A 26,463-nucleotide genomic window follows, 5' to 3' on the forward strand; every position below is an offset into this window, starting at 1 on the left:
GTGATGTTTTGATCTTCTGAAAAGCGGGACCGGTTCTGAAGGAGTGTTTGTTTGTGGTTGTGAGAGAGATTCTTATGGTGTTGCTGCCCTGGTCTTGTTTCTTTCGGTTTTGTATAAAAGAGGATAGCAGCTTGTCTTGTCAATGAGAATAATACAAAAAAATATTCAAAAAGGCTCTCAAGTACTTGTTCCTGTAGAAAATATATAAACCCTAATTGACTTGGAGTCTTTGCAATGGGCTAGGAAAATTGCTGATTCCTATCACGATTTGAGTTCTGCTGTGATGGGACGGGCCTTGGGGATAGGATTGGGCGTTCAGATAAGTGTCCTGCATCTGTGATATGAATTTAGTACTAGTCAGGGGAAAATATACGTATATAGCGAGAAAGGGGTGTCTTGTCAGAAGGGGAAGGAATGCAGGCACGGTCTTTATAACCCGGGAGTCATGTCGTATCGCCCATTACGCAATCAACGTCTTGTTTGCCGCCATAGGCCGTGTCACATACGTGGCAAACAGGATCAGAGGGTAGCGAATGCGTGGTAAACCTAAGCCTATTTATCTGTATTTCTCAAATTTGTTTGTTTGAGAAATTGGCTCCTACCAGGCATGGTGTTAAATTCTATTGCAGATGCGTCTGTTCTCCGACTACTACTTTAACTATGATCGAAATTTTATTTATTTTGAATCTGACTGGATGGGGATTTGGAATGTATTTATATTGCACCATCTATCCCGGAAATGACGGCTTTTTTGTGGCTGTCATAGATTGTTTATAGTACATCTGCGTTTCAAATGCAATCCCGAGAAAAACCAGGTCATCAACTCGACGAGTTCAAGGGTATTCAGCAGGGCAGCTTTGATCGGCATTTTGCGTCTTGTAAAAGGAAAGGGCGGGAACCCAGAGATATTAAATCACATAAAATAGTTAGGTGTAACAGAAAGTGAAAGGGGGGGGGGATGCGAAATACAACTATCACCCGCCGCTGAGGAAACAAGCCGCAATAATATGTTCAGTTCGTGAGAAGACAAAAGAAATGGAAACTGACCTTGGTCCCATCCTTCTAGAAAAGTTGGATGAGATCCACGCATACCAGGTCATATCAACTCCAAATTTCAGCAAAGATGAATGGAAAGATTACAACACAGGCGGTCCAGAAGACCATGATAGACCGATATGGGAAGAGGATTAGGTGTTTTAGGGGAGTGTCGCGGAAGAGAACCCAGATGGAGACGAAGGCCACGGTGAAGAAATGGGAGAAGAGGACGAGTGGTTGTTTGATTAGACCTCCGAGAAGTCCGACAGGTCCGTCGACCATACCAAGTTCGAAGTAGCGGAAACAGCCACGCTGGAGAGCACGAAGATTTACGTCTTTTTAATAGACACAGTTAGTGGGAATCGACAGACGCGAGAGAATTGAAGAGACGTACCATCAGCAGCGAATAGCATATAGAGGGCCTGCGCCAGAATATTGATCACGGATGAGGAATTTTTACGCATCCAGTGGAAGCGAGAGAGTTGCTTTATCACAAGCGTGGTGTCTCCCAAGTCTGGCACGCGCTCAGGGCTGAGAAGATCGCGGATGTAGCAGACATCATTCAGCGCCACAGTCATTCCGCCGCCGGTCAGTGGATGCCGCATGTTCAGCGCATCTCCCAATAACATCATACCAGGTGTTTTGTTGGCCGAGGCAGGAAGGAAAGAGTTCGGCATAGAGCGAAGCTGGCCCTTTTCCAGGGCAGCCTCAAACGCTGGCTGTGACTCTTTGGGGAGCGAGGGAAGAACCACGTTACGCAAGTGTCCCTTTACACCACCGTTCTTCACCGACGCGGAGGGAAGGTTATCGGGGATATCTACAAGGACTCGCGTCTCGTGGGTGCCGATCTGGTACATAAGGGTTGGAGGGAGGTTGGTACTGAGAATAACATGGCCGTGCTTGGGCGAAGGAAGTTGGGCGTCGATCATTTCCATTCCCCAAAACTTGGATCGGGACTTGGGCGTGTGCGGGTGGTGCGCCTTGCGCAATTTGGAAGCGTACCCGTTGGCGACGACAGTGAGCTGCGCGAAATAACAGTCCTTCAAATCCTTTGTGACACACTCGACTCCAAGCACTTGCTGAGTATGCGTTGACGTTACCAGTCCCGTCGCCTTTGTCTCGATCACCGTCACGTTCGGGCAGGCCAGAGCTGCCTCGCGCAATTTCATCACGAACCGACCATGGTGGAAAGCTCGACCAATGGGCCGCGCGGCGGACGGGGTTTCCTTAGGGTACTCCATTTCAACCGGACTTCCACCGTATGAGACATAGTACCCGGTGACATCGATCGCATCGATGCCCTCCAAACAATCCCTCAGCCCCAGCTGTTCCAGCGCATTGACACCTCCGGGTTGAAGCAGCTCTCCGACGATGCGATCGGGCTCTTTAAGCGAGGCTTCTAGCAAGATAACGCTGCGACCCTGTCTTCCCAATGCCACAGCAAGTGCGCAACCCAGAACGCCCGCACCGATGATCACGACGTCAGCTTCGTGGTGGTCGAGGCGGCGCTGGGCCGCTTGTTGGGATTTTGTAACATGGCCATTGAGAACGGAGGCCATGGTGGGGGAGGTTGGAGGCGATATGGAGGAAAGAAAATGGAAATTCGACTGTAATCAGGGCGGCCTTGGCCGCAAAGGCATTCCTTCGAGGCTTATAAGCAGGAATCCGTGAGCGCTGGTGGGAAGTTGGAATTGGGAAAAAAGTATGGGCTGATCGATTTGCTAGAAAGGGGCGTGGCGTGACATGTGAAAGTCTAAACGTTGAGCCTCTCCGCCTTTTGCCCGCCAGTTGAAAATCTCGGCCATTGATTGGATCGTCGTAGGCTATACCATTTCACGTCGGATTTCTGGTTACAGAGTTCAAACTGGGCGGTTCTTTGCAACTTTGGAATATTGAGAAATTTGGAGATTATTTTCTTTCAACATTTCTGCTGTACTCGCATTAATTTAGTGAACGTCTTGAGACTTGGCTCTGCGTTCGTAACAAGAGAGATTCGGCTACAACAGCAACTAGATCCTGATAGAGAGGTGATAATTGATCTTCTTTAATTTGATTGCCTCACTAATATTAGCCTAGATATTTCAAGGAAGAAATCGCCTCCTCGGCCGACAACTTGATTTGTGGATTGACTCTTGCTCACTATCATTACAGATATAGTCTCGTTTGAATGATCCCTGTTCCACTCGATTCCAAGTTAAATTCTGTTTCCCCATTGGAAAGGCCTGCTCAAAGCTGTGGTGTGGTGTGACTTAGTGGTTGGTTTGTTCATCTGACCGGCCTATTTCCCTTGTCGCACCTAGCTGCAAGCCTCCCTGGTTCAATATTAATTCCGGCCAAGACAACATCTTACGTGGATCATAGATCTAGGAGGCTAGGCTACATTTAAATAAGCTTGTAAGATCCATTCAGTATTTTATGTAGCACCGAAATTCTTGCTTGTGGTTTATCTATCAGCGTAATGAACCTCTGTGACTACAATATTTATGCTGGCAAGCAACTTGAGCACCTTTAAACAATATTCTTGGTTCAAATAGGGAGATCAAAAGACTAATGATAGGAGTGGAACTGATTATGGCTAATGAGGTAATGAATCAATAAGGTCTACTTGTCTAAGCATATAATGTCAAATGAGGTTGTAATATGAAGTGCTGAGGAAGAACTGAATGTAAGTCCCATCAACAATAACATTTGAGGGATTCATTTACAACAATACCCAGCATTATATTGACACAGCCCAAACCTACATCTAGATACATCATGAAGGGGTGGCAGCCTTCCAGAACAGCCAACCAAACGCAGCAATGAGTTTAAAGCCAGCTGCCATCCATAATGCAGATGTCATGCCGCCACTTGATCGGCTGAGCCAGCCTCCGACAATCGCTCCTATCAGCAAAGACACAACCCCGCCGATTCGGCGGTTCCGCTTGGCATTGGTGGTAAGTTTCTGAGTTATTTTGACATCAGAAGCAATATCAAAATAAACACTTGTCAGGACAACTGTTGGGATTTCATTATAACCCAGAGCGCGACTACAGGCCATTCCGCCTGCCGACTGGAAAGCCAACAATGCGACAGGGATCAACTCCAGAAACAGCCGGCCCCCGGCGAGGGAAGCATCCGCAGATGTGTGTGGAATAAGATCAGCCTGGATCAGCGCCGCGGCAATGATAATGAGAATAGATTGCACCAGGAACGACATAAACAGGGTTCCTCGGCGCAAGGCGCCGATTTTGCGCATCGTGGTCGCAAAAATAATAGCCCCGACAAAGAAAGAGCAGATCGAGACAAGTGACTTTAACCAGCCCCAAGGCTTGTTGCTTGGCTGATTTGAGACACCTAGACCCAGAAACACCGTATTTCCTATTTCAGTGATGTTAGTCGTCGGCTACTTTCCCATCTACTTTCGAGTTCCCTTATGCATCGGAAGCTATATCGCATACCTGTTTGCATACCCAAGAAGCATGACCAAGCATTGTAGGCACTGCTATCGCACAATCCGGTAAGAAAGCAAAGCAACAGGCAAATCAAATCCGCATGCATGCAGCTTAGGTTTTCTTGCCATCGCTGGGTAGGGCTCCGTTTGTCCTTGGCCGCGGGTGCGTGAACTTCATGGCCAGGCAGCATTATGTTCGTAAAATATTGCTCTCGATACAGGCTTTGTTTCAAATATCAAGATTTCTGAGGTCCATCTGGTTGAGGATGGTGAGATCTTTTGAAGGCATGTAGCTCCGCACCTAGTGACTCGGTTTCAATGGGGGGTACGGAAGCGAATAGCGGCCTACCGCGAAACTCTCCGTATAGCAATTGCGCCATCGGTACTTTGTACTTCCCTGCTCGAACAGCTCCTGGTATTACATAAGGAAATATCGCAGGTGTTTTGATCGCCTGTCTTCAATGAAGATGGATAATTTTACTCAATTGACAAGAGATCAGGGCGAAGTGCCCTCTTATCATTTCTACTTAGATTTTTTCTATGTTGATGCCCAATAATATGAGAGAAATTGTCAATTAAAATCTGATCTTCACTTCTTGTATGAGGGATTTGAGCAACTAGCATGGAAGGGTGGCGTCTGGACTTTCTCGAGATGGACAAGGTCAGAGATGCTCAGGAGGTCATTTTCAAGACATCCGGGAAAAGAAACATCAGCTTTTGGGTATCCAAGCGATTAGTTATCATGGGGATATTTGGTTCCAAAAAAAGGGAAAATTTGAGGACCAATCTGTTTTCTTGTATTCACCATTGGCATTTTGTTGCGAAGCGGTTGAGAAGAAATAATGAGAAGAATTTTAATTTAGCAAGACGTAAAATAATGCGTTTCAGTCGTCAGTATATACATTTTCTTGTGAAATCAGCTAAGCCTCAAGTTATTTTCGTGGAGATGGAGTGAGTTTCTCAAACCTCACTGCCAGCACTTTCACGGTGTTCCGACTCTAAGCAGTTTGCTCTCGGCCCTGGCGGTTTTATTATCCTTGCTCTGGGGGGGCTGTGGCGGTGCGATGGCGCCCATTTACAATCGGGACAGCTTCATGTGGCGGTTGACGTCCTTGTAGAGCAGGTAGCGGAATTTTCCAGGGCCACCTGCGTAACAGGCCTGTGGGCAGAAGGCTCGCAGCCACATAAAGTCACCAGCCTCAACTTCTACCCAGTCCTGGTTCAGGCGGTACACGGCTTTGCCTTCCAATACATAAAGTCCGTGTTCCATGACATGGGTTTCGGCAAAGGGGATGACACCGCCTGGCTCGAAAGTCACGATGGTGACATGCATATCATGGCGGAGGTCGCTCGGGTCCACAAAGCGTGTGGTTGCCCAGGCACCGTTGGTGTCCGGCATCGCAGTGGGCGTGATCTCGTTCTCGTTAAGGAAAAGCGGCTCGGGCGCATCGAGTCCATCCACATACTCATACGCCTTGCGAACCCAGTGAAAACGGGCAGTGGCTGCGCCGTTGTTGCGGAGCGTCCAGCCGCTCTTCGGTGGCAGAAAAGCGTAGCCGCCCTCTGTGAGGGTGTGCGCCTGGCCAGCGACGGTAACAGTCACTTCGCCCTCGACCACAAAAAGGACACCTTCAGCACTGTCGTCCAACTCGGCACGGTCACTACCACCTCCCGCCTGCACTTCCATAATGTATTGCGAGAAGGTTTCAGCAAAGCCCGACAATGGCCGGGCAATGACCCACAGTCGCGTCTTATCCCAGAAGGGCAGGAAGCTCGTCACGATGTCACTGAAACAGCCCTTGGGAATGACTGTATAAGCTTCAGTGAACATGGCGCGATCGGTGAGGAGCTGAGTCTGAGGGGGCAGACCACCCGTGGGTGCATAATAAGCACCGACTTTCTTGTCGTTGCCCATGGTGGGAGGAGATAGGTAAACGCAGTAGTATCCAGATGAGTCCCGCCGAGATCGGTAGCACAATATGTTGCTTTAGACTTGGGATGTTGAGCAGGATGGTGCAACAGATATTCGGTAAGTGCGCAGCAGAGGCCAAATTGAGAGAGAGAAAAAGAATGGCGAGCTTAAATTGCCATTCTCCCGCCTTCTCCGATCCACTGGGAATTTCCCGCGGGGTTGGCCGAGTGCTCGGGTGAGGCCGACGACGGTGCCAGCCGTGCGTCGATAAGGCACGACAGGCCACGATAAGATGCGGGAAACCTCCGAGGCCGGGGTCCAGTCACGTGAAGGGTTTGGCGACGCAAATGAGGTCTCGCAGATTACGAAAGGGAGGTGTGCTCGCGTACTCTGTTTTAGGAATCCGAATGTAGATGGTACGACTTCTCCCAGCTCATGATCTACCAATTTTCAAGACAGCGAAACAGTACTTTCAATGCGGTTGAACTTGTGACCAAAAAAATACATATACCGATCGCTAGACAGGCTTGCTCACGGATAACCCAAAACAAGATTAAATAGATGGTAATGCGGGGATGGGAGTGGAGAAGGGAAAGAGAGAAACAGCCAATAAAGATTACTATATATTGTGGCTGGATGAAGATATAGAGATAATTTCCAAGTATAATGTCTCCTTTTGCCCATCCATCCTCTCTTGCAAGCTCCAGCAACGCCATCAAATTCAAGTTGAAGCAACCACCCAGCCCTAGAGATATGTGGATTTCACCAAACAGATACACTTTGAATCCTGAACCGCAACCGAGAACGCCTCCGCTCAATTTCCTTTGTAAATCTGATGCTCCTTCAGCTTGAACTCGCCTTTTTCGCACTCGGCAGCTGACATGTTGTCAGTCTTGACAAATCGCGCCGTCAAAGCGTAGCGAAGGGTCGACTGAGAGGTAACGGCATGCTATATCAATTAGACATCCGAAGTTTCTTGTTCCTATGGATGGAAATTCACCTCATAATGCTTCTGCAGCAGTTCTCCGTGCATCACAACCAGGTCTCCATGCCGCAGGTCCATGGATATCTCCACGGGGGGCTCCCCCTTGGCATGGAGACGTTGGCGCCGCTCTGTATCATACAGCTCACGACTGTGGGCGGAGTTGTCTTTTTCCAGCCTTCGCTTCAAACTCTGGCGCAGCTCCCGCGCCTTGCACCCCTCCAGAATGGCATCGTTTTTAATGGGGCACCCTATACGAGAGAGACCAAAGTAGTCACCGTACTTCATGCGAAGCGTCATTTTGGACTTTCCACCTAAGGAGAGGGTTGCAATTGTTGGGCCCAGGGTGCTTTCACCATCATCATGGTACTATTGTCTAGGTTAGAGAAACAACAAGGAAGAGCGAGATATTGATAAAAGGAAGAACACTCACCCCGATCTTCATCCCTTCAAAATATCCAAGGACCAGCAACTCATTCGGAGCCCGGTACAGATGCCCAGCGTGGACAACTGCTTTCTCAGTCGCCCAGGACAAACGGCCTAAGCATTTCATGAGATCATCGCTGGCATCTTTGAATGCCTTGGAGTCGACAGAAACAATATATTTATACGGGGTACCCTGACTCTATCAATGGATATTCTTCATATATATATGTAGAGGCTCACATAGTTCACGGCAAAGTGGCCGGTCAAAGTTCCAGCAACTGCCCGGGCATTAATTTAGAGATCCTTCGTCCAATACCTTCACAAGACTTACCCCTTGCCTGACCCACGAGGTGTCGCTCAAGACCAAGCTCAGCTCTGTGAAGGCTGCTCAGCAACTCATTGGGCCCACCTACACATGCATTTATGTTGTCATTGGAGATGAAATGTGTGATGGAGCCGATGTTGGGGATGACGTAGGAAATTACACGGTACGGCTTGAACACCCCATCATTGATGTGGTGTTCAATTCCACCATTGGCAAACGTCCGATCGTTTTGACTCGAGATTGAGTTAATAGAAATTGGCTTCATTGGTGCCATTTGTTCAAATCCACAGTCGCATTTCCAGCCTTCCCAGAACGTGCGTGACTGACACATTTGGCATCTGGGACACACAATACCGCGCCGTGCGTCTTTGGTCGTCAGCCCTTTTGTTCGTTCAAAGAGAGCTACTGCATCTTCAACAAGGCGAGGGGCATTGACGGCTGTGTTGATGGGGAAAATATGACTGGCAATTGACTTTGTGTGAAGGCGATAGCTCAAGAAAGAAGCATGGTAGGTGAGTGTTGCAGGTGGCTCGGCGCCATTGATCTTCCAGAAATCTCGACATTTCCGTTGGAGACAGATCCAGCCTTCGTTGTATATACGAGGGCTTTCTTTCTTGCAAGTGGTGCATTTATAAGTTTCAGGCTTGAGATCAAAGTTGATATGATCCCAAGATGGGGAATCAGATGTATTCGACATTGAAGCAGAGGGCCGTGCCCACCAGCTTGTGGTTGCAAGATCAACCTTCTGCAGGCGCAACTTCAGCCCCGCATACTTCCCCGACTTTTCATACCAGACGTCTGTCACCACGAAGAAGGCCATGACATTGTAGCGGTATGGAAGGGTGGCGTGGAGGAGTTCATTTTGGTTCCCTGAGATTCGGTCAGCTATTCACATACCTTGATATCGCGGGCCCTCTAACTTACCCATGACAACAAAAACCGGGTCCTTCGAAGCCAGACCGGCGAAGAGATAATTACCGACTCTTCCATTCTCTTCTTGATCTTTATGCAAGACCATGTTGCCCTCGCTATTCTTCTTATAGCCCCCACCCCTGTTTTGAATTAGCACATAAATCTATTGATGAACCGTTCAATCTGCCATGTAACAATAAAATTCTCAAGACTAACGCTCTGGTGATGATGATTTCATGATCTGCGTACGCCCGTTCACCAGAGTCTTTATCTATCAGAAATCCGATGAGCTTATTCTGATTTGTATAAGCAGCACCCTGGACAGCTTTGAACCGTGGGCAGGATTCGCATAAATTTGTGCGTGTCTGGATTCCGAATCAGAAAATTAAGGCATTGAAAACATGAATATCATAGAACAATTTGGGGGTTTGGTTGCATACGTGAGCCCATGCTGGGGGAGATCCATGAAATTTGCTAAGCAGCGGTGCCGCATCAATAGTGGCGGGGTTTATGTAGAGTTTCTCTACTAGATCATTCACCGAAGAGACCAAATCTAGTCGTTCTACTTATTCCGTATTTCAAAGTCAGACTCATTGCATAGAATGAATAGTGATCAATAGTTCAGATACCATACCTTGCTCTTCGGCATTCTTCGTTGCATGCCCAACGTCATTTGACAGACGAGCCTTCTTTGTTGGAGGCTCATCGTTTCGAGCTTTCATACCTCTTGTGACAGGTGTCATGATGAGGGGAAGGCCGTAAGAGAGATCAAGTACCAGTTGAGGGGATTAGAGGCCTAAAGGAAGAAGTCAGTGTTAGCAGTTAGCACAAGCGATGAAAGGAGGGACGCTTTTGCTCCGACGCGACCACGGGGGATAATTTCGAACACCAAGCACCTAAGAAATGCCAGCGAAGAAAAAGCTTTGAGTCAGTACTCAAGGATTTGCGAGAAAAAAATTTTGGACCGAAGAAATTGGAGGGACAAAGCCGAGGATCGAGAGGGAGTGAAGTCGAAATAACGTCTTCGTCACATGAGGTCGAAACAACAGCTCCGCCACATGTTGTCGAAACAACGTCTCTATCACAAGAAAGAGATTTGATTGCTAAAAGCTTCTGATTCATGCTTATGATTTTATGAATGGCAGGACGATTGGCTTAGAACGAAGGGTTGCATTTGGTGATTAGCAGCTTTTTTCCAAAAAAATTCCCGCCACCCAAAACGGCTTGGCTGCAGGCATTCTCAAATCTTGACTTTGAGGATTCAACTTACATAGAAAATATTTAAAAAGACACTGGGTTAACCTTGATCTATATCATTGCACATCAACACAACCAATCAAGTGCGAAAGTATTGAGATTAACTTGACCACCATCCCCAATTAGTGATCTGAAAACGTAAAATCTCGTCAGGATTACCACTCTAAATCTACGTATTATTACGTACTTGCTAAAAGCACTACTCAATAAGAACGGCGTTGGGTCACCTGATCGAAGCCCTCAACTTACATCTCCCAGTCGATCCGACATGCAAATCAAAAAACCACCGATTGACTCAGCCTTCTATACAAAAGAAACGTCAGCTCAGCGGTCCAGGAATTGCATTCGATAACCGAGAGGGTCATAAAACGAGAAGGATATACATATTTCAGCGGCTCCGCCTCCTTTTCGGCGGATTTCCCGGAAGATTTCCCGGAGGATTTGGAAGACCTTTAGTCCGCCCTGGAATATCATACGTATGATAGGCCTCAACATTCCGACTAACCAAGAGACTTGTCGTTCTCAACAGTCCTGCATATGGCTACCAGCAGTTTGATTCCGCAGTCTCCAACTAGTAGGCCCTTAAGGGTCTGTGATAGGTGTATGAGGTCAGTGCCCCTATCTCTTTTGCTTACCTGGTCGCTAATGACTTGTTCAGGAAGAAAACGACGTGTATTACCGCAACCCTACCTCCACTAAATAATGGATCCACTAAATTCTGCTCATGTTTCTTGGAGATCAGAATCAACGTACCTGCTCTACATGCTTTAAACACGGAGAGACATGTAGCTAAACTTCAATTCGGCGCAAACCTGGCCCAGTGCGATGTTCACGGCGAACTTTGCTTTCATCCCGACCCCGACAGTCTCGGAGTAAGTTATCCCGAATTCGTCCTATTTCAGCAACTCAATCACGAGCATTGAAGGCCATGTATAAGAAGCTGATATTTTTCAGATAACCGCGAATCGGCACAGAATCAAAGTATCTCGGACGCTCAGCTGCAAGGGAATAAAGTAACCCCCACAATCCATCCTGCGGTGGCCACCACACCTTGTTCGATATCTTCACCAAGTACAAGCAGTATCAGTCACTCTTCTGCGCAGCTCAATTTGACTCAAGACAAAGAAAAGCAACTGTACGAGTGCTCATTTGGTTGATTGAAACATTGGCTGACCAATGATACTAAAGTGTCGTAGCGTTCTTTGACATCTTGGTGGATGCAAATCCGATATTTTCTAGAGAGGGATTCTTTCGAGATTATGAAAACTCCCGAAGCAGCCAAGAGCTCGTGTCTACCATGGTCACCATTACAGCAAAGCTTACCGACTTTACATTCCATATCGATAATGCCTCTTCGGATAGCTCTACTCTGGATGCTCAAATTGATCAATTATTAAGCTCAAGTATGCTGGAAATTGACCTTATCGGTGACTCTCCATCATTAGATCAGTTTCGAAAATCATGCATTTTAGCATTTAACGAATTCTATCAGTTTCCTAGGAATCAATCTTGGATGCGAATTGGAAGATTGACCCGCATAGCTTACCGGATAGGGCTTGACCGACTTAAGAATCTCAGGGAGCTCTATCCAGAATAGAAAACTCTCAGCTACGAAGTTCTTCAAGAGTAGCGGGCGTTATAGTAGTTTATTTACCGCCTCGACTTATATTCAAATATCTCTTCTAGAATACTATTTTTAATTAATAATTAGTTAACTAATACCTCTTTAGTGCTAGACTAGTCGCCTCCTACTAGGGAAACTAAGGAGCTTTTTTGCTATCTAATACCTCGAAGCTATAGGAGATTATACTAGTTATTATTTCTAACTCCGAAATATATCTTAGAAATATCTATATTGTTACTATAGCTATTACGCGCTAGGCTAGCCTTACTTTACGACTTTGTTTATTTTAATCCTATAATAGATCCCCCTAGTGCCTCTTTAATCTAGGATATTACTTACCCGTAATACGTCTTACTCTTCTATCCGGCTAGTTTAATCTAAGACGTAATATATTTTTAAATAAGTCTAATATAAATTATTATCTAAGATTAAATATAGTTTTAATATTACTAATATTAAAATTACTATTTTCTATAATAGACTACTTAAGGTGCTAGGGAGAGGAATAGCTTTTGAACTAGTAGAATATTATTAAGACCTACTAAGATATTATAACTAATACTATAGAGTAGGATAGTATATTTTACCTAATAGTAGATCTAGTAGTATATTTTATTATATTTATAGCCTTAATCTTCCTAGATATTTATAAGAAACCCGGTATATTCTCTATATCCAGTCTTCGGTCTATTAAGTTAGATTAAATAGTTCTCTATCTTTATCTCGAATAATTTAGTAGAATTTAGACCTTACCGAGACTTTTAAGTAGTATATCGCTATTATAAGAATTACACCTATATCACGCTTAAAGCACTATAGTGTTATCTACTACTTTTAGTCAATTAGGGTAGGCCTTTCGACTATACCGACATCGTATTAATATTATCACGATTTAAAGCTCTTTTGTATCCTCGTTGGCTACAGTTTCTGTTATCTGCTCAAATAGCTATTGATACCGCTCAATAATTAGCAGAAAGTGACTTGAACTGAAACTTTCCAGAGATCTGCTAGCAATAGGTAAGTAAAGTGCTGTCTGCATAGTTGTGAAAGACGAGGGGCAAGTCTAAAGAGAGCGTATAATCTGCGAGGTTGGACCTTTTAATGGAAACAAATTTTTTTTCTCCATAATTTTACAGCCTAGGCGAGGAACATGTGTTCATTGGAATTGGGAAACTACTTCGCGTTGATGTTGTTACACTATCGAATTATTCCGAGCGGAGATTCCTCCGGCGTGTTTCAGGTCGCTCTACATTCTCGTAGAAGCCAAAGCTATTTGGATCTGAAAGGCACGATTGATTAATCAGCGTTAGGTATTAATACCTTTGCATTCTGGATAGTATTTTTCATGTGATGTCATGTTTTATTTTAAAAACTGTGCTTGGTAGCAAAAGTATGGAAATCTATTAGTACGCCGGATGAATCTTTCTGTTGTCAAAATATGCAGAGGAACGTGCCTTAGGAACAAGGCGTGGAGGCCTAGCTCCCCCTGCTCTACAATAATATATCTGCTTTCAAAGACTTTGTGACCCCGAGGTACTCCCGGTGGTTCGCAAGCCTCACGGGGAGGTTGAATCAGGACTCTGCTTGTGAAGCATTGGTTAATATCTTGGACTGCTTCTTTACGACCTTATTGGTCAAACTTGGATACTAAGTTTAAACTTTCAGAAAATGCAAAAACTGCTTCCGCCAAAACTGGACTATTTATTAACCCAGGTCCTTTTGAGAATTTTTGGGTCATTGGTAGCCCGAGAGGCCGAAAATACGGAGTACATAAGCGAACTTTAAAAAGCATTGCCACTGGTTGAGCGAATAGAAGTCAACAAGTGGAGCTCGGAGTTGAAATCAAGCCCGAGAATGAGTAACTAACTAACATCAAGAAGTCGATTATTAATAGTTAGCATACGTAGGGTTGCATTACGTATCTCTTAAATAATCTGGCAAAGACCTGAATACTAAAGATTAAATTCTGTGCCTCAATATCATTCTATTCTATCCCTATCACTAAGGTTACAGAGGCCCCAATATGGCCCAAGTTATCCTTATAACCGGCGCAACCGGTAAACAAGGCGGAAGTGTGGTTGACGCCTTGCTCAAAGCAGGGGCAGACGTTGAAATACTTGCTGTCACTCGAGATAGGTCCTCCAAAGGAGCCCAGAAACTCCAGGCGAAATCTCCCACGATCCATTTGGTTGAAGGAGATTTGGATGATCCCGAAACCATCTTTGCAAATGCTCATAAGGTCTCTTCTCGGCCCATCTGGGGAGTCTTCAGTGTTCAGGTATGGAATGCACAGTTTTGAGATTGAGGAATTACTCTCCGACATCCTGGCTCACTAACGTGATTAAAGGCTCCTGTTCCAGGTGGATCTCACCAAGATGCCGAAGAAAAACAAGGCAAAGGTCTTGTTGATGCTGCCCTCAAGCACAATATCAAGCATTTCGTATACACCTCGGTAGATCGTGGCGGAGAGGCATCAATCAACAACCCCACGCCCATTCCTCATTTTATCAGCAAGCACCGCATTGAACAACATTTAATTGAAGTGACGAAAGGTACCGAAATGTCCTGGACAATTCTTCGGCCAGTCGCATTTCTCGAGAATTTTACCCCGGATTTTCTCGGCAAAGTCTTCGCTACTTGCTGGACGGTCGCTCTCAAACAAAAGCCACTACAGGTCATTTCAGTGAATGACATCGGCTTCTTTGGCGGACAGGCCTTCATGTTTCCAGACCGATATAAGAACCAATGTCTTTCCTTGGCTGGTGATGAGCTCACTTTTGACGAAATGAGTAAGATCTTCGAAGAAAAGACTGGCAAAAAGGTCCCTTTGACTTTTGGATTTGTGGCTCGACTCTTGATGTGGATGATGAAAGACCTTGGCTACATGTTCCAGTGGTTCTACGACACTGGATATGGCGCGAATATTTCAGAATTGAAAAAGATGAACCCGGCTTTGAAGAACTTTCCAACTTGGCTCGAGGAGGACAGCGGCTTCAGAACACAGAAATAGTCTTTAGCCCTGCAAACTTGTATAATATCCAGTTGTATCTTTTGACATTGAGGCAATAATGGAAGGCCTTTTTATACTGCTGTTAATACTATGATACCGCTACTTATTTTGCTCTTACCACTGCAGCTAAATATGAGATGTTAATTTAGTTGGCAGATTTGGGAGCCCTCAACGGTTGAGTCGGAAAGATAGGAGAGAAGGCTAGGGAGCAAGTGTTTCATTTGGGCAGTAGCTTTTTCCCGAGTGTCTTGCTACTTCTCAAAAGGATTCAGGCGCAAGTCCATTTGAATCTTAATTTTGCTGATCTGTATGATAAAAAAGTGAAATCGGGTTAGTACACTAGGATAGATAGACGGGAGCAATATGTCATGTACCTTCAATATCGCCTTCGCAGAAATATACTTCTCATTATTAGATTCATAGTTTATCGATTCAGATTAAACCAGGCGGCTCGATTGCCCTGTTTACTTTCTCGGATATCCCGGTCGGGGTGATATAGCCCGATCCCCACGGGGTCGGCAAAGAGAAAACCAAAGAAATCCGCCACCGGCTAAAATATCCTCTGCTAGGTTGCTTCTTTACTTACTAACCAAAACCAGTCTAAATCTTGCCCAGCCTTAAATTGACCCCGCGCTCAGTCCTATTGAACTCAGCAATGTCCATTGTCCACCTTTGACAGTCGAGCCAATGCCGTCCCCGGAGACAAAACCAGATTTGACTACTCGGTTTCGATGCTCCCATTGCCCCAAGGAATTCTCACGTCGTGAAAATTTAGCGCGACATGCGCGAATACGTATGCCGAACATAATCTTTCCTAATTTTTGATTCTAATTCGGTCTTCGATTCTAGACAAACCTGGGAAATTGCATACTTGTTCTGTGTGTGGGAAAGAATTCACAAGAAGTGATGTGCGCCAGCGACATGAGGAAATTCACAAAGCCAAGCGTTCTTCTAGAGGGGATTCGTCCCCGACATCTCCAAATACTCCCAATACAGCATCACACTCTAGGCCTGCTTTGTTATTCAATACACATGAAGTCAGCCAGCTCGGCAATCAACAAAATCATCTGCCTTCGTCATATATGTACCATGAGCGTACTGCACAGCATCAAGTCAGTGAGAGGCTCATGACGGATACCTCGATATTTCCCGGTAGTCAAAGACTTCATTCTCAATCAGAAACAGAAGGTCTATCGCGACCTCCCACAAGTAATAGCACTTACCATGATCAGACACCATCCTGGATGACGAATGCGGGAAATTTCGAGAACATGTGGTTTGACGATGATTTGGTTTCAGCCCTGTTGGAGCCAGTCTTACCACCATTTATGGAAGGAACCGGGTCATTGATGGGGAACCTCAGCAATAACCCACCGAGGCATAATACAAATCATGATACAAATTCACTGGACATGGAAGATGTTTCGCCAACAGTCCGTTCGCGATCGCCACCTAATGAAGCTTCCGAAGAGGATAGATGGCCGTATAGGTGGAATCCCGATTCCCAAGCTATCACTTCAGCGAAGCCCATCCAAATGGAGAAATCCCATCCGTTGGTCCAGAGCCATCATAATCGGTTTGACATTTCTGAGACTCGGTACGAGAGGCTAAAGTCTTTTTTGCGGGAACCAGCCCTGAGGGGCCTCGATTTTCATTTCCTACCTTTGCCCGATTTGCATATTGCCAATGTGTTTATTCGTCTATTCTTTCAATACTTTGAGCATCAAATGGCAGTGATTCATCGCCCATCACTCCGTTCATGCGATGACCTACCGGATGCTCTTCTCGCTGCGATGATAGCGATAGGGGCAATCTACAGTCGGGAGCGGCATACATGTCGTTTCTCAATTGTCTTGATCGACGTTGCAAGACTGAGCGCCCAGTTTGCAATGGAATTGAATAATAATCTGATGCGAGACCCGATGTTTGTCTACGCTTTGACTCTGATCTGTTATTCTGGCCTATGGTGTGGCAACAAAAGGCTCTTTGAGCTTTCGGAGAGCCTAAGGGGAACAGTCATTACCTATTGCCGTCACCTTCAGCTGTCGTGGCTTGGTCCTATTTATAGGTCACACAGAACTCAATTTCACAGCTTGGATGTTCAGTGGAAACACTGGGCTCTGATCGAGAGTAAAAGAAGACTCTCATGGGTGATCTATAGCCTTGACTGCATGTTTCCATGCCTGCTATACCTGCCATCGTCGCTCAATATGGCGGAGTTTATGGGCATTGAATGTCCTTGTGATGAGGAATTCTGGCATGCGACAACTGCCCATCGCTGGAAAAGCTTACTTGGCTCAGCTTTAGTCCCTCCTGGCAGAACATTTTCCTCGGCTATTAGTCCATTCCTCGGACCTCTCAACCTTGGAAGTGCTTTCGATGCATTTTCGGATATTCCTGTTGCGCAAACATCATTTTCCAATTCAATAGGACTCAATTCTTGGACTCGATATATCGTACTCATAACAATATTGGTACAAGTCTTTGAGTTCTCTCAGCAAGTAACTATGGTTTCAGAAGCAGTCCTCGACTCTGACATTTGGCAAAGTCCCGAAGACATCACTGGTTCTGCCTCCCACACAGTTCCACCCAGCCATGCGGTGAGCCAGGAGATCCAGAAACACTATGACCAACTACGGACTAGATGCACTTTTCAATCTCGGTCTGGTGACCAGAATCCTTCGGAGCCGGTACAAGAAGTATTATACTCATTGGCAAAGAGAAGAACCCATATAACGAGTAAGGAACTTTGTAATTTCATCTTAATTAACATTAAACTTTGCTGATATCATTCAAGAAATGCTTCTCGCTTGGGAACAGGCCTATTCTACGGCCCCTGCGGCTGATATAGTTGTCTTCCCTGCTTCAGGGCATTTTCACAAGATTGGGCTGGCTCATCTTCAACTCGGAAATCTCATGCTTCATGTCCCAATTCTAGATCTACAGAATGCATTGGGAAAATCCGGGCCCTCTGGAGTCATTCCTGCAATGGAACTTACATACAGAATTCTTGGAGCCCACCCAAATGAAGCCGGGGCCATGTTGATAAAATGCCTTGAAAAGATGAGTTTCATCCAATCTAACTTCAATGAACCTGTTCTGCAAACAGATTCGAGGATTATAGAGCCGCCAAATATCATTGACTGTTTTCTGAGTGGTGTGTTTGTCTGGACTTTGGTGAATTCATCTAATCAAGATCAAGCGGCTTTGCTTCTACAGAAAAGTGAGGAATTTGTTGGCTCGGACAAGTTCTCTACTACGGTGAAGGAAATATTAGCTTGGAAGGCAAATGAGGACTTGGTTCATTCTGAGGAATCCAAAACGAACATCATTTTATATGCTGTCGCAGATATACTCAGTCAAATGGCCCCATGGAGTGCATCGTTAAACATGGCACTGCTCCTATTTCATAGAGGTAAGGCATTTATCAATACTGGACTTTAACCGCTAGCAGAGTACCTCATTTATGTATTATCTTCATTTTGCCAATCTTATTAGCTACTCATTTGTGACCTTCCACTACTATGGACCCCGAAAATTACATTGATAACGTTCGCTATAAAGAATCAAAATGGATATTATGCCTCATTCGAGAATGAGTTACATGGAGAAACACCCTCTCACTATATGAAAGTCGGAAAGAGAAGTCAATGGAAATTTCGTTCCAAATTAATTAACTGAATATTGCGAATCAGGAATTTAATGCCATTTTATGGCTTGCAAATTTGCGGGCCGGCACCTTTGCCTCGTAGAAATTATCCAGATCCTCGGTCGAGAGACCTGTGGTGTCTGGAACAAGGGCATAAACGCCCCAGAGAAGCAATACCGTAATCCCAGCGAAAATAAATCCAGTTCGCGCCCCAAGATTACCCGAATCCACATTGTACATATATGGCACAACAAATGTGAAGAGCCATGTAGTGAATGTCTGCGACATCATTCCCAGGGACATTGACTTGGCACGAAGCCGATAGCTAGAAATCTCTGCCGCAATTGACCAGCCAGTAGCTTGCATAAAACTCGCCTGTAGAGAGATTAAGAGGTTCCTAGAAGCGATTAGTTTCAGCTTTGTTCAAATGACTGCCTGGTTGGGTATGTATCAGTCATGGGTGTCTTACATCAAAATCGCAATAGCCCATTTTGGGCCATCTCCGTGTCCATAATACAAAGCTCCTATCACAATATTGAACAAGAAGTTGATGACTGTGCCCCAAAAGAGTATACGATGGCGCCGCACATTCTTCAACAGGGCTCCACTGGCAATGATGATGACGATTGCGAGCGCAAATCCCCCGACTGAAATATCAAATACGTGGATGGAAGGCAAGCCCACAGATATCAAGAAGTAAATGGACTGCGACAGGAACGGGGCGCCGCCAAGATTCACAATACCGAAAAGAAACATCATAGTTAATGTTCTTTTCAAATTCGTTCCTTGGAAACATTCAATGTATCCGGCTTTGTTTGTCTCCCTCTGGGCGCTTTCTTCTTCGATGGTTTTGACGAGATGGTTATAGCGCTCTTCTCGGTGATTATTATCATCGTAAAGCCATAAAAATAGCTTATGTGCATCTTCTTTTCGGCCTTTCATAATGCAATAGACAGGCGACCTAAAAGGAATCAACATGCTGACAAGGGACAATAACGCAGGGCTACTCACTCGGGGGCCAAAGCATAAGCAAGTGCGACAAGCCCTCCCACCCCCATTGAATTGCAAAGACCGTGCGAAACGCATGCTCTGAAACATCAGGTACAAAAATACGAATCACGCCCATGGCTACAGCCTGCATAATGAGGATAAAGATCACCAAAGCCTGTTGAACGGGTGGGACGAGTCTCGGCGAAACCAACTCAGAGGCATAGGTTGTGCCGGCAGCCATGGCCATGCCAATCCCCAGCCCTGAGACAATTTTTCCACCCAACAGAGCACTGCGCGTTTCAGCTGTGTATTGCACGGAAGCGCCTGCTAGTGATATAATTCCTGCGAGGCAACCGGACCATTTGCGGCCTATTCGATCGGCCAAAAACCCAGTTCCCGTGGCAGCAAGAGCTTGCGCAAGGGAAGACATGGCCGTCCAGAGCGCAGTCCAAAGAGATGGCAGGTATGCCCCGGATGCATTTTTTTCGCCAAAGTATAGAATAAAAGCTGGCATTGAGATAGAAGCACCATTGACTATGGTGTCGTAACCGAAAAGGACAGCGGAGGTGAACGAGATGCTACCTGGAAGACAGCACGGGTTAGATAGAAACGCTGGCATTAGATGGCTCCTGCGGACTCACAAATGAAAAGAGCTTTTCCATGTCGCCGACAAACTTCTCTGAGGCTCAAGCTTTGATCAAGTTGGAGAAACTCAGGTTCCCCTCCCTCAAGGTGGGAAGCACCTGGCTTGTTGCAGTCTTCGCTCATAATGCTCAATGCTCTTGCTTACAAGCGAGAGAATATCAGAAGAATGTCCACTGTTGACAAGGGTTACTTTTATATATGTCTCCATGATATGCTTGGGAAATCTGGGGAAGGTCTGGGGTGAGCATAAACATGGGGGAAAGTGGACAATGGACGGTGGACACTCGGATATTCCGGGATTGGACACTTCCTAAAACGGTCGTGGACAACATTTCTATAAAAGAATGACTCGGGATTTATCAAAGTTTACATTTTCTAAGGTCGCAAAGTATGGCTACTGAAAATTATGTTGAACTTCTTTCACTGAAGGAGAAAATTTCTCTTCTTGCAGGAAAGTCGTACTGGAGAACCGCTGGCTTGACCGAGTTCGATATCAAGCCTATCAAGGTAACAAAGAAGTTTGGATCTATAAATGAGAAAATACTGATGTCTTCAACAGTATAGTGATGGTCCTAACGGTGTACGAGGAGAATCTATTCATGCATCAACTAAATCGACTTGTTTTCCTTGTGCTGCATGCGTGGGGTCAACATTCAACCCCGATCTAGCATTCAAGATGGGGAGGGTCATCGGGAAAGAATGCAATGCAAAAAGCATTGGCCTTTTGCTTGGGCCGACTGTAAATCTGCATCGGTCACCTTTAGGTAGATCTTTTTCCTTTTTAAACTTGACGGGCAAAGATAGGCTTACTTGACAAAGGAGGAAGAAATTTCGAGGCCTACTCCGAAGACCCGCTCGTGTCTGGATTACTCGGCGCCGGTTTCGTGAATGGAATTCAGTCAGAAGGAGTCTCAGCTTGTCCCAAGCATTTTATTGGAAATGAATGCGAAACGAATCGCAAAACCTCAAATACAATCGTTGATGAAAAGTCTCTACGGGAGCTCTATGCCCTGTCATTTCAACTTCTGATGTGCAGATCTAGTCCATGGGCAATCATGACTTCGTGAGGAACTCAACAACATTACTTGTGTATCAAATACTGATTGATTTGAAAGATACAATCTTGTAAACGGTGTCTTTATGTCTGAGAACGAAGAATTGCTACAAGGCCTCCTTCGTAAAGAATGGGGGTTCCAAGGCACCATAGTTTCCGACTTTGAGGGCATCTACTCGACTGTTCCCTCCGTGATCGCCGGCGTTGCCCTCGAGCTTCCTGGTCCAGCTCGATTCCGCGGTGATTATCTTTTCAAGGCAGTTGAAAAGGGTCAGATTACAGAATCTCAAATTGATAACTTGGCCAAGGATGTTGTCAGGCTGGCAAAAAAAGTCGGAATGAGAAGCGAAGCAAGCGCAGAAGAGGATATCGTCAAGAACGATGAAACTGCAACCCTTGTTCGAGAAATAGCGACCGAAGGAATTGTTCTTCTCAAAAATGAGAATAATCTTCTACCAATTTCATCATCCAAAAATCTCAGGATCGCAGTTTTCGGTTCTCCAGCGGCCGCCCCAATCATTCATGGAGGCGGCAGTGCATCACTGACCCCTTCCTATGTTGTTTCGCCTCTTGAAGCTCTGGAGAGGAAATTTGGCAAAGAAAACATCCAACACCATCATGGTGTTCCGATCTTTAAGAAGATTCCCTCAGCACCTCTTTCAAGGATGACAGCTCCAAGCAACGGACAACCTGGGGTGGATTGCTATTGGTATAATGGCTGGACGTTTGAGAACCAAATATATCACGAGATTCTTGAAGCCACTGAGACCCTTGTCATTGAATCCCGCATTTCACAACTCGAGCCGAAGCACTGCAGCCGCATGAAATTCACTATATCGCCTGAAACAACGGGTACTCACACTTTCGGAGTCACAGCATGCGGGAAAACTGTGCTTCGCGTGGGAGATGAAGTCATCCTGGAACATTGCGGATTTGAGGACTGTCGAGTGGAATATGTCATGCAACCTGGTGACTACGAAGTGCGAGCTGACCTCCATATGAAGGCTGGCTGTGCTTATGAAGTGACAATTGACACCCTGTCTACAACGGCGCCCATCCCATCGCCAATCTTCAAGATCACTCCGCAAGCCACTCGTGCGGGTTTCTATGAGAACTTGAATAGCCCTATTGAGCAAGATGTCACAGATTTGGCCTCTAAGAGTGATATTTCTATTGTCTTTACCGCGAATAACAAAGAGTACGAATCCGAATCTTTCGATCGCTCCTCGCTATCATTGTCGCCTCCGCAGGATAAGCTAGTTCAACTTGTCGCCGGTGCAGCTCAAAAGTCCATCTTGATAAACCAGACGGGCTCCCCAATTGCAATGCCCTGGGTTGACGAGGTTGATTCCATTCTTCAATGCTGGTATGCCGGTCAGGAAGTTGGAAATGCGCTTGTGGATATACTTAGCGGCGATAGCAACCCCTCTGGCAAGCTTCCAGTGACTTTTCCACGGCAAATTGAAGACACTCCTTCTTTTGGGAACTTTCCCACTGATCAGCAAATGAAAATTCGTTACGAAGAACGACTCGAAATGGGTTATCGTGCAAGAAACAAGCCATCACCATTGTTCCCCTTTGGTTGGGGACTCTCATACACCCAATTCAGAGTGGAGGACTTTGCTTTGAAAAATAACTCTAGTGCTTCGTCTCTGTGCATCACTGCGACAGCAACGGTCATCAACACTGGTTCTGTCCGAGGTCGAGAGGTGATTCAGGTCTATGTGGATGGTGTGCTGAAAGGCTTTCAAAAAGTCTTTGTGGGTGCGGGTGAAGAACGAATCGTCGATATCGTTTTGGATAAATATGCTTTCAGTGAGTGGGATCCGGAGCAAGGGACATGGGTTGTAAGGGCTAGGCAGTATGATGTCGATATTCGGAGTGATGCGAACATGGTGATTGCTTCCAGAAGTCATACAATAGAGAAGTCGTTTTGTTGGAATGGCCTCTAATAGATAGCAGTTTTTAGAATCACGAAGCACGTTTGAAATACAATCGTTCAATGACTTGAAGATAATATACACTTTGTACAGGATATATACATTAGCATTTAGTGGCCGGTGTAGCAACTATTGCGCCTCGGATCTCGCATGGGGGTATTGAGGATCCTCGGGCTGCAGGCGGGACGCCGTCACCATGCGGTGCTCGTCCCAAATTCTTCCCAATGCACTCCGCTGAACTGGCTTGCGGGACACCAAGAAATCCATTTCCATCTCCTCGTCAAAGCTCCTCGCCACTTCTGCGACAGACGCGGACGGTAAAAGCTTCTGCTCTTTTAATGACCGGGAAGCAGGTTTGGCTCGGCCTTGTGCTTTGAGATCAGGAGCCGAATGGATAGTCGCCCAGTTTCCGAGACCGGAAGCCTTCTGTTCCAGAACAATTAAGACTTTTCTTAAGACGGCCAGGTTATGCGAGTGCTCGGACCCTGGAGATTGATCGTGCAGCTTCCCCTCCAGCGTAGGCATCAGGCGTTTTGCCTCGACAACAAACTCAGGAAGAACAATCTCCTTTCGAGAAATTACGGTGAGTAGACACCACCAAACGCCTCTGGCATCACCAAAATTGGCGAAAGCACGGAGAAGTATCTTAATGAGCACTTGGTCAAAGTCATAGATCTTTCGCCACTTGGATTGATAGAGTGCCATAAGAACTTGGCTTGCGATCCTGGGACGTCTCTGGGAGATCAAATTCCGCGCCAAGGACACAGCAGCGTGATTTTTGACATTAAGATGAGATGCATCGTCGCAGATATTGTAGAATTCGAACAATGCCATCTTGAGCAGGGCCGCCTCGCGAATGCTGTTTCTTTCAATCTGCAAAATCTGTTGGAAAAAAATCGGAACAAATTGAGGGAAGCGTGGGTTATTTTGGATCGTAGGAACTCTGGACCAGTAGTGCCATTCGTCCTTGATTGTCTTCTGTGCGTCTTCCAGGCTTCCCAGGCCGTTGTTGAGAATCTTTGCGATGACAGCTAACTTAATGTGAATCGCTTTGATGTGGTGCCCAGATTTATTTGCCTTGTTAAAATCCTTAATAGCCTTGGTAAATTTTCCGGCATGGATGTAGTGCTCTTGTCGTTTGTGTAATGGCATGTGGACAGCCATTGATTTTCTTTTGTCCACAAGCCTGTTCACGGTCTGAGGGTAAGTTTCACTAGCCTTGCGATTCGGCCGCAGCGCCCCATCTTCCAAGGAATAGTAATCTGCGCTATGTCCCATGAGACGCCGACTGCTGGTCGCCATTCCATACTGTTTCTTGGCTGCTTGCAGCATCCGCCAGAATCCCACGGGTGTACCTTGCATAGATATCCGGCGAGCCTCCAGGGTTCTGATCAAGTCATGCTGGTCAAAGCCAGTATTCCATTTGTGCTCTTCAGCCAATCGGGTGATTTGGCTAATGGCAGATGGGTCGCCTCGTTCGATGAGGGCTTCAAGAATATGTCGATGTAAAACGCGATCAGGTCGTATGTTGAACTGATTGAGACAGGTCATCACGAAATCAAGAATCTGCGGACCAGAGTGAACTGGGTAATATTCGAGCAAAACACGGTCAAAGACTCGAGCGAATTGTCTATGATCAGTCGTGAAGCCCAGTTCATGCATTTCATGCAGTCCATTCATGACAGCCTCCCAATCGCATGTCAGAGCCCTGCTGTATACAAGGAGCCCAAACGTACGGCATCCAGGCTTGACTCCAAATTTTGCCGCCATATCAGCAACCAAGGCTTCGGCCTCTTCGAAATTTCCAGCCTCCGTATAAGCTTTGACCAAGGGGTTGAAAATCTTCTCAGTAGGTCGCAGCTCCAATTCTTCCAGTGCGCTTAGTATTTGATGGAATTCAGCGTTGATCAGATCGATCTTGCGAGTTTTCTTCCACAAACCATCGAGGTAAGTGCCACAGAGACCACCGCCCGCGTCGTGTTTGATTCGAGCATAGAATAAGAACTTAGCACCACTCAATCTCCTCGACTCGAGCAAACATCGGAGAACAACTTCGAGCATGTAGTTCGGAACGGTGAATTTAGCCTGATGTCTTTCGAAAATAGCACCGACGGATTCGATATGTCCTTCCTTCGCGAGCAGGTGCATCATAGTGCTCCAAATTTCTTCATCTACTTCGCTCACTTTTTCCATATGTTCGAAAAGAGCCCGGGCCAAGAAGATGTTTCCCTTCACACAATTAGCGACGAAAAGGGTACGCATAAGATCTTGCCGTTCCAATGAGACTGGAACCCGTTCATCGGTTTCTGGCTGTGTATGTTTTATAAAGAGAGTGGCAGCCTCAATTTCACGGTCCTCCTTGAGCAAGTCGCACACCTTATCCTCGAGTGGAATGTCTCCCGCTGCGCGTGCCTCCGAAGCCTCCTTCGCCTCTCGAGCAAGGGCCACTCGGTTTCGAGCACGAGCAGCTATCTCATCAAGGCGGTCCGGGGTCCTCCGAGCCGATAATTCTCGTGGCCCAGATTGTGCCCATTTCGGTAGGCTGCGGGCTCGTGGCCGCAATGGATCGGTTGGGTTGGTGTTTTCGGTAAGAGGCACCTCCGCATCCCCAGCCCGCCGCGGTTTTCGGTCCTTTAAAGACGCTAGACCCATGAACTCCCCCGCTTCTGCTGCCTCCATCATTGTGGCCAGGCGTTGAGCAGAAGCTGTTGCATCGTAGTTTGGAGCTGACGTGTGCAAGATGCGCTTGTTCTCGATGATCTGCTCGGCGACGCGGACTCGGCGGTGGGAATCGTAGGTGATAACTGCCAGGGTGCAGAAGCTGCCTACTGTTGACCCAGCGAAGGCCAACTGCCGAAGAACTCGAAGTGCATTGCGTGAGGGCACGGCCGGAGTCGAATTTGCGGCTTTGGCGAACATGGTGAGAGCGCTGCCCGCGGATCACGCCAAAACTCACCAGTCGTCCATCAGCGACTCCGCAGCGGTAAATTGAAATGAATGAGTGATATGCGGCGTATTGCGAATGCTCGCTACTGTTTAAGTCGGGGAAGGGGAAGAGATATAGCAGTGGAGCAATTGAAGCTTGAGAGTGCAGGAGAAACTCGGGCAGACTACTTTTTCGGCAAATCACCAAACTGCGTGTTGGGGCCGTTCCGCCCGCCGAACTATTACCGATCGGATCAGATGATCCAACCGCGTGGAGTATGGGGCCATACAGGGTGGACTAATATCCTCAGGAGCTTAAAGATTATTGCAGTATGAATATCATT

At 46.3% G+C, this 26,463-nt stretch overlaps 8 protein-coding genes across 8 annotated transcripts; 2 read left to right on the plus strand and 6 right to left on the minus strand.

Moving 5' to 3' along the window:
- Positions 1–1,101: 1,101 nt before the first annotated feature.
- erg1 (squalene monooxygenase erg1) lies at positions 1,102–2,594 on the minus strand (the record flags this gene model as incomplete). The annotated part of the gene is made up of 2 exons (XM_057075068.1): positions 1,102–1,370; positions 1,430–2,594. 2 exons carry the CDS (start codon positions 2,592–2,594, stop codon positions 1,102–1,104), a joined length of 1,434 nt encoding a protein of 477 aa, XP_056934573.1.
- Positions 2,595–3,790: 1,196 nt separating this feature from the next.
- On the minus strand, positions 3,791–4,659 carry N7462_003343 (YoaK family protein; the record flags this gene model as incomplete). Its single annotated transcript, XM_057075069.1, has 2 exons — positions 3,791–4,395; positions 4,476–4,659. 2 exons carry the CDS (start codon positions 4,657–4,659, stop codon positions 3,791–3,793), a joined length of 789 nt encoding a protein of 262 aa, XP_056934574.1.
- Positions 4,660–5,543: 884 nt separating this feature from the next.
- Positions 5,544–6,383, minus strand: N7462_003344 (uncharacterized protein; the record flags this gene model as incomplete). Its single annotated transcript, XM_057075070.1, has 1 exon — positions 5,544–6,383. The coding sequence occupies one exon, from the start codon at positions 6,381–6,383 to the stop codon at positions 5,544–5,546; it is 840 nt and encodes a 279-aa protein (XP_056934575.1).
- An 811-nt stretch (positions 6,384–7,194) lies between these two features.
- N7462_003345 (uncharacterized protein) lies at positions 7,195–9,768 on the minus strand (the record flags this gene model as incomplete). Its single annotated transcript, XM_057075071.1, has 9 exons — positions 7,195–7,329; positions 7,381–7,731; positions 7,796–7,981; positions 8,029–8,066; positions 8,120–8,983; positions 9,038–9,165; positions 9,242–9,390; positions 9,466–9,587; positions 9,660–9,768. 9 exons carry the CDS (start codon positions 9,766–9,768, stop codon positions 7,195–7,197), a joined length of 2,082 nt encoding a protein of 693 aa, XP_056934576.1.
- Positions 9,769–13,929: 4,161 nt separating this feature from the next.
- N7462_003346 (NmrA/HSCARG family protein) lies at positions 13,930–14,916 on the plus strand (the record flags this gene model as incomplete). The annotated part of the gene is made up of 2 exons (XM_057075072.1): positions 13,930–14,184; positions 14,254–14,916. 2 exons carry the CDS (start codon positions 13,930–13,932, stop codon positions 14,914–14,916), a joined length of 918 nt encoding a protein of 305 aa, XP_056934577.1.
- A 3,691-nt stretch (positions 14,917–18,607) lies between these two features.
- Positions 18,608–20,174, minus strand: N7462_003347 (uncharacterized protein; the record flags this gene model as incomplete). The annotated part of the gene is made up of 3 exons (XM_057075073.1): positions 18,608–18,962; positions 19,035–19,437; positions 19,577–20,174. The coding sequence occupies 3 exons, from the start codon at positions 20,172–20,174 to the stop codon at positions 18,608–18,610; spliced, it is 1,356 nt and encodes a 451-aa protein (XP_056934578.1).
- Positions 20,175–21,255: 1,081 nt separating this feature from the next.
- Positions 21,256–23,206, plus strand: N7462_003348 (uncharacterized protein; the record flags this gene model as incomplete). The annotated part of the gene is made up of 2 exons (XM_057075074.1): positions 21,256–21,263; positions 21,316–23,206. The coding sequence occupies 2 exons, from the start codon at positions 21,256–21,258 to the stop codon at positions 23,204–23,206; spliced, it is 1,899 nt and encodes a 632-aa protein (XP_056934579.1).
- A 117-nt stretch (positions 23,207–23,323) lies between these two features.
- Positions 23,324–26,113, minus strand: N7462_003349 (pentatricopeptide repeat protein; the record flags this gene model as incomplete). Its single annotated transcript, XM_057075075.1, has 1 exon — positions 23,324–26,113. The coding sequence occupies one exon, from the start codon at positions 26,111–26,113 to the stop codon at positions 23,324–23,326; it is 2,790 nt and encodes a 929-aa protein (XP_056934580.1).
- Between the last annotated feature and the right edge of the window lie 350 nt (positions 26,114–26,463).

Source organism: Penicillium macrosclerotiorum (assembly GCF_028827735.1).
Source record: "Penicillium macrosclerotiorum strain IBT 26536 chromosome Unknown utg000003l_segment0_segment0, whole genome shotgun sequence".
NCBI lineage: Eukaryota > Fungi > Ascomycota > Eurotiomycetes > Eurotiales > Aspergillaceae > Penicillium > Penicillium macrosclerotiorum.